The 9,304-nt window shown below is 28.8% G+C and overlaps 3 protein-coding genes across 5 annotated transcripts in view; 2 read left to right on the plus strand and 1 right to left on the minus strand.

Annotated features, from left to right (window-relative positions):
- LOC130890759 (60S ribosomal protein L44) overlaps nucleotides 1-9,304 on the plus strand; it is a 315,570-nt gene that overhangs the window by 247,408 nt on the left and 58,858 nt on the right. The gene's annotated exons all lie outside the window — the stretch shown is intronic.
- LOC130890748 (transmembrane protein 184C) lies at nucleotides 944-6,298 on the minus strand. Of its 2 annotated transcripts, none has more exons than XM_057795043.1 (8): nucleotides 5,920-6,298; nucleotides 5,706-5,742; nucleotides 5,283-5,485; nucleotides 5,153-5,227; nucleotides 3,369-3,575; nucleotides 2,923-3,200; nucleotides 1,662-1,873; nucleotides 944-1,590 (listed from the first exon to the last, which is right to left on the minus strand). In XM_057795043.1, the coding sequence occupies exons 1-7, from the start codon at nucleotides 6,180-6,182 to the stop codon at nucleotides 1,662-1,664; spliced, it is 1,275 nt and encodes a 424-aa protein (XP_057651026.1). In that variant the 5' UTR covers nucleotides 6,183-6,298; the 3' UTR covers nucleotides 944-1,590. The 2 variants fall into 2 exon arrangements, with proteins under 2 accessions (XP_057651026.1, XP_057651025.1); XM_057795042.1 differs by having other exon boundaries at nucleotides 944-1,073; nucleotides 5,920-6,278.
- LOC130890757 (protein cornichon homolog 4) lies at nucleotides 6,432-8,698 on the plus strand. Its single transcript, XM_057795053.1, has 3 exons — nucleotides 6,432-6,661; nucleotides 6,750-7,072; nucleotides 8,376-8,698. The coding sequence occupies exons 1-3, from the start codon at nucleotides 6,584-6,586 to the stop codon at nucleotides 8,446-8,448; spliced, it is 474 nt and encodes a 157-aa protein (XP_057651036.1). The 5' UTR covers nucleotides 6,432-6,583; the 3' UTR covers nucleotides 8,449-8,698.

The following is a 9,304-nucleotide window of genomic DNA, read 5'->3' on the forward strand; positions in this document are numbered from 1 at the left end:
TGTGGATTATCCAAACTGATCAAATAAATAAGGGTAGCGCCATATTAGCATCAGGGTAAATATCTTTTAGGTTATAATAGCTGCTTGCCATTTACATTAAAGTGATCTGAGACGATCAGTTATGTAAGTATTTTAGTGTTGTGTAATTAATTGCTTTTTTTGAAGACAAGATCTCAACCTCACTTTCAATCTGAGTTCACAAAATTCACTAAAACCACACGGTCTCATCTTGAGCAGATTGCGGGTAAAAACTCAGTTAGGTTCCACTAGTGAGACTGAAAAGTAACGTGTATTGAACTGAGTGATGGCGTCGTGAGTTTTGATGAAAATGGAAAGCAGCTATTTACTACAACAATTTCTAATAATGAACTGCTTGAGTCAAAAATAATATAAAATTTTTAACTCTTTATACATCAATTCATCTACAACTGCTACATCCATATCATACTCTTTGTCTACACCAGAGCTATTCTGGAAGGTTTTCGTACTGTTATTTACCTTAAACAACTAAACACTTGTTTCAACTTTTCTCCCCTAAGAGATACTCCTCCTTTCCACCCTCCATACAGCAGTCATTTATTTTTTCGCCATATTTTGGCAACTTGATTTATATTTATACTAGCAGATATCTACAGCTTTAAACGGATAATAGAAAATTAATTAGATCTTTTCACCTATTTTATAGACGGTTCACAAAGACGATTCAAATCAAATTAAATTTTTATTTTCTGTTCAAAGCTCTAGATAGATCTACTAGTATAAATAGATAAAACAACGAAAAAGTAAATAATTTAATGTAAGTTATGCTTTTTTTATTCTAGTTGATTAATTTGTTCATTATCTATTTCAAGTTTTATTTTAGCTTTGTTAATACATAGTAAAAAATTTCACTCAGTACATTATTACATTTAAACAAGAATTCATTATAACATAGTTATCAAAATTTCTTCATTTTTGTGTTAATATATCTTCAAAATATGCAACTACTTCAAAAAAAGATAAATTACTTTGCTTCTAAATGTTCTTGATTTTAGGTTTCTGATTAGTTTCTTTTATTTTAACTTATAACGAACCTAAAATCAAGAACATTGATAAGCTTAAACATATCAAAAGGTCTAAGAAATAAGAAATTAAAGAAATTTACTTGTTTTTATCAAATAGCATCAGCTATCCAATTTACCCCTCATTTTTTTAAAGATAAAAAATTAAAAATGACTGAGGTTTAACCCCCGGGGGTAGCCAATTTGGTCAGAACTAGTAACATTGTGGTGAGCCATCTAAATATAGGTAATGTCAAGTATACGTTTTTACGTAAGATTAAAAAAATATTTTGAATACCCCTTCTTGATTGAAAATAATGCAAGCGAGCTTTGTGAAGGATATATACTAATACAAGATATTATTCATAGGCCTCAAATAGCAAAAACATGGATATCGATGAAGTTTTTTAATAAATCTATTAACTTACTCAATCTTTTTTGATCTTTGATAATTTTATTATCAATTATATATAAAAGTAGAATTTCTATCATAAATAAATCTCAATATTTTCAGAATATATTTGCAATATATAAAAATTTCAGTCGTAATCTATAACAACAAAAAAAATGATGGATATTAAATAAAAATTGTGAGTTGAGGAAAAAATATTGACTATTTACCTATGTACTGCTGCTAGCATGTACTTTAGCTGGTTGACTAGAATTTACGGTACCATAATTAACAATTATGGTATCATCATTTTCGTTTTGATAATATCCCGGATTTGGCATGCTATTTGGCATACGTGGCGATACCAGATTAGAATACTCATCTTCACCTCTTGGAATGCTATACATACTTTTACCCCTTATTCTTCGGCTAATTGAACTACCTGAAATTAATTTTTTAACTTAACTAAAACTTTAACATCACACTTTTATTAGTCAAATAACTACAAAATATTCAATCAAAATAAATTTTTTCCTGGCTTACAATATTTTTTCTTCAATTATGAACTCAACTGTGTGTCATTGAATTGGTCTAAAATTTTGTGTGAAATCCAAAGAATGTCAAAATTTTTATTTACAACAATGAATTCAATATCAACTTCCAGTATAACCGAAATTGCTGCCAAAATAATATTGTAAGTGGGGGACATAGAGCTTTTAGACAATTTGTACTGAACAATTCCAAATGTCCAAACTGTAAATGAACTGTTCAGTTTTTAAAAATTTGTTATTACAAAAATGTATGTTTTTATGTTCCTTATTTTTTAATTGATATTAACTATTGTGTAAAATATAATTTGTTATCTGTCGCAAGTTGTTGTAAGGATCCTAATAACATATTTTGGTGGAGAACTAGGGCCCCTAAATCCAATTACTCTTGTAAGACACAGAAATGATAAATATTTTTTGAAATACAACATTACTTTATAATCTTTTTGTTTCAACAAATAAATATTAAAAGAGCTTTTATATCAACAACTGATAAAAAATTACAACTTAAGCATCTGTCATGTCTAGCTATATTCCATAATTCTGTCTGTTGTTATTTTTTATAAAGATCTAATGATCAGTTGCCATAATAACTTCTGTATAAATTTACAAATTAGTTGAAAATTAAGTTCTAAATGACCATGCCAACACACAAATCTAATATGGTCCTGCTAAAGCCCTTATTTTGGTTTATACTGCCAAATGAATCGGCCTTATGACATTGCAATATTGTCAGAATGGCAGTTTAGACGAATAACTTTTTATTGATATTGAAAAGTCAATATAAATGTTATGTTAAAATGTTTTCAATTATCTCAAAGTGATACTTAAATCTCTTAAAATTTTTGAAATAAAGAATAGTTATTTGAACAATACCCACATCACCAAATTAACAATTGATATGATCAACTTATTCAAAGAACTGTGATTCTGATACACTTACTAACAATGCCTAAATGTTCCCTAACGTCTGTACGCACATCAGACATATCCCACATAGCCAAAAATGAATAGAAGCATGATTGTCCTCTACTAGGCGATTCCGCAGTAAGATATTGTTCATAAGAGAAGCTGTAATGATGTGCTATAGATGCTAAGCACATTTCTATGCATATTAAAAAATCTTGAAGCCGTGTAGAAAGACTTAAACCGTCTTGGTCACTATCAGGTCCTGCTTTGATAATCTCAAAGTAAACAGCAAACTGTATTAATACTCCTTGACTGAAATATAATTAATATATGGTATTTAGAAACACACTAAGTTCAAAGAATATCTATTTTTTTAAGGGTCTTCAATGGTTCATTCAACCAATTATTATAAAGTGAACTTGAAAGATACATGTCAGATAAGCATTATCAAAAAATAAAGATTGATCAAACTATACTTACAAAAATGAAAAGAACACAACAGCCTTAATGCATAAAAACTTGGGCAGTGGTTTCATAGGTCTCAATTCAGCAGCACTGGCTTTATAGAACATCACCAAACAGTACATAGCCAAGAACTGGGAAATATTGTCTACAATAAGCAAATATGGAAATGCTACGCTGGCTTTGAATTCACCATCACCATAAACATTATAACTTTTGCACACACTAAAAATATATTTAGATTAATATACTTTCTATTTCATTAATTGCTTATTTTAAGTGAAAAAATTCATAATGGAAATGTGAGACATGAAAATCTGTTAACTGCTTCAGCATAAATATGCGTTTATCAATGAAGTTTCATGTATGTAACTGAATTTTCTTTTTGAATTTTTTTAATTTATAATTGAGTTTGTATAAAGTTCTTTTGCATTGTTAAGTAGCTGGAAGTGGTTAGGTGGAAGAATGACAAATATGTTTGATCCAAGGCTGGATTTACATAGGGGCTGAATGGGCTATTGCCAATGGGGGCAGAATTTATTATTATTCCAACAATTAAAAATATTGGGAAAATTTATTTAAAAGAATTTCTAATGATAAATATTGTAAATTGTTTTTTTAAACAATTATTTACTAAATATATTTCGTTTATTTCATAGTCCTAACAAGAACGAAATGTAGTATATTCCAGGACACTGCTGATAAATTTGACTACAATCAGTACAAAGCATTATTGAGATATGGAAATTGATCAAGTAAATCAAATCATGATTAAAATTAGAGAAAAGTTATTGTATTATAATTCCTCAATATATCTTCTTAATCAAACTATTAAAAAGTTTAGAAAAAGCAGTAAAAAATCCATTGTAGTGCCTAATTCAATAATACTTATTTCATTCTCTGGTATTAATTACAGCTTAACATCTGGTTATTAACATTACATTTGACCACTAGTGTTATTTCCAGTCCAAATGTAGGTCTGGTAGCCAGCACTCTGGGCTTCAAATTGAATTCTAAAGATATATTATTACTTGCTTATTTGTAATAATACACTAAATTTTGGAGAAGTGTAGATGTGAGCAATCTTTATCTTAGTGGTCAAAGTCACAAACAAAATATGCTCCAAATTTACATTAGCTACAAGCTTAAGCTCCTGGAACTTTCTTAATGATCTAGTACTTGATCATTGTACAGCTTGGAATCTGCTACATGTTCTTGTACTTAGCACAATAGCAGCAGCACACAATTTAAAAGTAAGATTATGATTTTAGGCAGCCACAAAATTAAGTTTTTTTCCATTAAAAGTTGTAAGCAAATAACAAATTCGTACTAATTTTGTTGAAGAATATATACAAGCATAACCTGAACCCTGTTAAGTTAAAATTCTCAGTCAGAAAAAATGCCATTCCCTACTAATGAACCCTTAAATATGTGGTATCTCGAATTATTAGTCTTTCTAACTTGAACAAAATGTTATTTTCTTAGGAAGTATTGATAATACATATTTATACTCTATAACTCAAATTTTAACAAAGAGAGTCCTTCAATTGAAGTTTATAAAATACAATGACATCTTACTTGGAATTTAGTGTACAGTTTACTTCACTAATATGTAATTTGTTTTAATATGAATTTGCTCCTACAAATCAAATAACATACTTGTAAATTGCGTTTTTTAAGTCAAAATTTCAGCAGTTAAATCATGTATCTCGAAGTTCTTGTTGAGTCAAAAACTCGTTATCTGAATTTTTTTGCATTTCCCTTGACTTTTGAGTTAAAGTGATTCCAATGTATCTACTTACATTGATATTGCAGTTGTTAAAGGTCTTATGATGGTGTATTGTAAGATACCATGTTTGCAGGTGTAAACAAAAGGTCTGAAAAAATTATAAATTAACAAAAGTTTTCAAAAACAATTCTCTTCAAATGTACCTTCCCATTTCCCATTCTGGTAAACAACAAAGAGGAAATATATGCTTCACTTGGGGCTTCAGTTCTAAACTTGCTTCCAAATCCATTTCCATGTTTAAATAATTCAAAAGAAATATCATAAAATTATAAATAACAAATGCCTCATAGCATTCTCTGAGACTATCTACGACTACCGACTGCTCAGGATATATAAGTCCCAACCACTAAAAAACATTTTATTATCTATGCATACATTATTAATATTAACAGAAAGCATAGCATCACATACATTATACACTTATAGAGCCTGGATTCTGGCTCAAGGGATTTCCAATCATGTCTAATTAATTGAACTTCCTCCAGTTGAAAGTTTGGATATAAATCAATTTGTTAAAGTACTTTCAAGGATGAAAACTATAAAAAAAGGAATATATGATTACTTACAGCATTAATCGCATAAATTGGAACCATCCATAAAATCCTAAAAAACAAATACAAATTCAATTCCGAGTCTTTCTTTCTATCATGATATATAGCATCACTAAATAGTGTGATCTTAGTTAATATGGCATTAAATTTTATTAGAGAATTCTAAATTTCATAGTTTGGAGACTAATATAGCATCAAATAAGCGAATATTTAGGAATTGATCACTTACCTAATAACATGTTTCTGTAACTTTGGTTGCACATAATGTGTAACATGTTGTATAATTTCCCACAGAGACAAGGGTATAGCGACCCATACAAATACCCCGCCTATAAGTATCTCTTGATCGTGCTTATTGAAACCATCTTCTAATGATTTTACTAAAAATAAAGGTACAAAAACTAATGCAGCTAGTGCATATAAAAGAATAAAAAGCGGACGTATCCACAGTTTCCATCTAAGCATACAATTAAGACATCCTTCATGACACATTTTCAATTATCATATCTATTGTAATACCTAAAATTATAGAATCTTGGTAAAATTGAAAAATATAAACAATGACAAATCTGAGTTATTGTTTTTGATATTTTGATAACATTTAAACTGTCATTCACAGTCATAGGCAATTTTTGGAAAAATCTACTAGTGGAGCAGGATGTGGTTGGTCTATTGAATTTTAATTCAATGGATTGGTCTGTGGGTAGAGCTGACGACGCAAGCCACCACAGAACATACATTGGATATGTTCTATACAAACCACTAAAAGTAAAATGAAGAAGATAATGAGAAATAACATAACCCAAAACTCTAGTAAATATTGTTTTCTTTATTAATCGAGTATTTTAATTTAAAAATATTTACCAACCAAAACGGATGGTTGTCGAATAATTATGATTTTATCTGATTCTCTATTATTTTGTGTATCCATACTGGATACGGGGGCACTTTTATTTTTACTGATATATTTTGTATCCTTTTTAAAACTCTTAAAAAAGGCAAAATAATTTTTTAACGATATTGAATAACTTGCTTGTAATTTTCCTCAACACCTAATAGGTAATAACCTTATCCGACTTAGAATGTGATTATTTAAATGCTCAAGAATGTTGTTCAAGATTGAATGCCTGGGTAATGCCAAAATTCATAGCTCATGTATTTTTGAGTGTGCTTCTTTTATTACACAATCATTGGATCCTAGCTTGTTTGAATTTACCAATGACATTTTGGTTACTTTATGAAGTATATACTGTACCAAGTGGTAATTTGGGTGTTTATGATGCTATTGAAATACACAACAGAGGTCAAATAAAACGTCACATGAGAGATTGTATGATATATCTTGGTTACTATTTAATATTTTTCTTCCTATATTTATATTGGTAAGTACATTCATTAATTTTATAGATATTAAATTAAAGTCATTAACATTTCGTAAAGTTGCTTAATCAGGCTTGCATCAAAACTTCTTAATAAGAGTAATTAATATTTGTATCATGGGGTGAATATTAATATTAACTCTGTGATGTATTTTGGTTTGGTTATTATGCAAATGTTGATTTCTCCTAGACTTCATAAGTACTACTACTTAACTACAAATATGCATACCTTCAACACCATTCAGACTCTCCACAAGGAAATGAGAATTCGAAAATGTACGCATGTGTCCTCTCGCTTTTCTGTGGCTCCATTTCGGTTTTTCAGGGGCGTGTCAAAGAACTTGAGAAAGAAAATAAAGTGAATGGCTTGTGGGATCATATAAGTAGATAATTACATATAGAATAAATCGAGAGTATGGATGTAGGAGGCACCTCACAAGAGTCTGGATCAGGCATTACAAAGTTTTGACTAGTAGACAATTAATTCACTACTAGGATCTTAGTTTCTTCTTACTATAATGTTGAGTATATGTTAAGGTGATATCTCAACCTTGTTGTTAGCAAATATTTATTAAGAGTTACAATTTACAATACATTACTCTCAATCTCATAATAATTAATCATGGATAACAAACAATTTATGATAGATACTTTGTAGACCATGCTATAATTTATTATACAAACATGGTTGACATTTTAATTCTTAATAAGTTCAAAATGATTTATAAAAATTATACAATTGAGAGATTTAAAAACAAACATATGGAGCTTGGCTCCCAAGCATACCCTGAAGATACTCGACTCAATATAGAAGAGAGCAATTCAACTAATAGAGATGACCAGAAACTTGGACAGCTTAGACTAGAGCATGGAAGAAAGGTTACTGAGTTGACTCTGTTTTAACGATACTACCATGGCAAATGCTCTTCCGAGCTGTCTAACATAATATCTAATAATTCTTTGGAGAAGTGCAAACTTGTGGAATCAACTATCAAAGTATGTCTTTCTGAATACTACATCCTACAGAAGTTAAGATTAATATCCACAGGCACCACTCAAACTACTAGAGTTTAATATGGTTTATCCTCTTGTGCTTGATTTTTACATAAAAAATATATAACACAACTCTATTCATTCTCCACTCATTTTGTAAGAACATTGATTGAAACTATATCTGTAGATAACGAAAGATCATTTATATATCTCAGCTGCATTAACATCTCTTTTATTCAAAAAAATACTGCTCTGGTCAGTGGAAATTTCAGTTGCCATTTTGTATAGATTTTAAAGTTAGTTTTTATTACAGTTTAATCACATCTTTACTCAAAGGGGACCCAATAAATAGAAAAGATGAAGGTGAAATAATACATGAATTTTAATTAAATTTTACTTGATATGTGTGAACTGATTTCTTGATAAGTTGATTATACTATTCATTTTTAAATAAACTTGATGTAATGGTGTTTCAATGTATAAGTTTATTGTGTATTTTTAAATTAAATATGAATAGCTTACAATAAGACTAAGTGGAAGCTATTGGAATGTTCTGATATTATTCATGTAGGAATATATGTTAGAAATGTATTATTTATTGTATGTGTTATGTTTTATTAAAACAAATATTTTAAATGTAGTGTTTTATTTCAATATAAAGGGTTCAAATATAATAGAATACCATAAATGTATCTAGAAAAATCATTAAACTTATTATCCTTGTGAAATTTCATACATTTTAAATTTATTATAACTGAAGCTAGAGAATTATAAAATGCATATATTGAACACACTGTAATTAAAATGGTAAACTTTACCATAAGTATCTAAGCTGACAACATGGTTATCGAAACACACTTCAGACAATGTAATGTTGGTCTATTTTTCATTGTGAATAATGCCAATAGCGATTTTATAAGTTCCAACTTAACTAAACTCAAAATTGGCTTCAATATATTTTCTATTTTATTAATAAAGCTTGTATTCAGAGGTTAATAATTGTATCGTAAAGATTTTTCTTTTCAACTCTTTTTTTTCAGATAGTTTATTGGTATTGAAATTTAGTGAAAAATCTGTGCGAATGTGTAAATTGTTGATAACTGCTATATAATTATTAAACGTTTAGAATTTAGTATACAACTAAAATAGGTCAATAAAAACACAAAAAATAAGCAATATAAAAATGAAAACAAAACTGGAATAATAATTGATCGAGTTTAAAATTTCCCCTGAAAATCGAGC

Source organism: Diorhabda carinulata, chromosome 2 (genome assembly GCF_026250575.1).
Source record: "Diorhabda carinulata isolate Delta chromosome 2, icDioCari1.1, whole genome shotgun sequence".
Classification (NCBI taxonomy): Eukaryota; Metazoa; Arthropoda; class Insecta; order Coleoptera; family Chrysomelidae; genus Diorhabda; species Diorhabda carinulata.

Bases quoted from the DNA above. Each gene is read 5' to 3' on its own strand.
- LOC130890757 (XM_057795053.1), top strand. From the start codon at position 6,584: ATGATTTTATCTGATTCTCTATTATTTTGTGTATCCATACTGGATACG. The intron at 6,662-6,749 runs GTATCCTTTTTA...AACACCTAATAG, and splicing joins TATTTTTACTGATATATTTT to GTAATAACCTTATCCGACTT. The intron at 7,073-8,375 runs GTAAGTACATTC...TTTTTATTACAG, and splicing joins TTCTTCCTATATTTATATTG to TTTAATCACATCTTTACTCA.
- LOC130890748 (XM_057795043.1), bottom strand. From the start codon at position 6,182: ATGTGTCATGAAGGATGTCTTAATTGTATGCTTAGATGGAAACTGTGG. The intron at 5,743-5,919 runs GTAAGTGATCAA...TTTGTTTTTTAG, and splicing joins TTACAGAAACATGTTATTAG to GATTTTATGGATGGTTCCAA. The intron at 1,874-2,922 runs GTAAGTGTATCA...AATTAATTTCAG, and splicing joins GGAACATTTAGGCATTGTTA to GTAGTTCAATTAGCCGAAGA.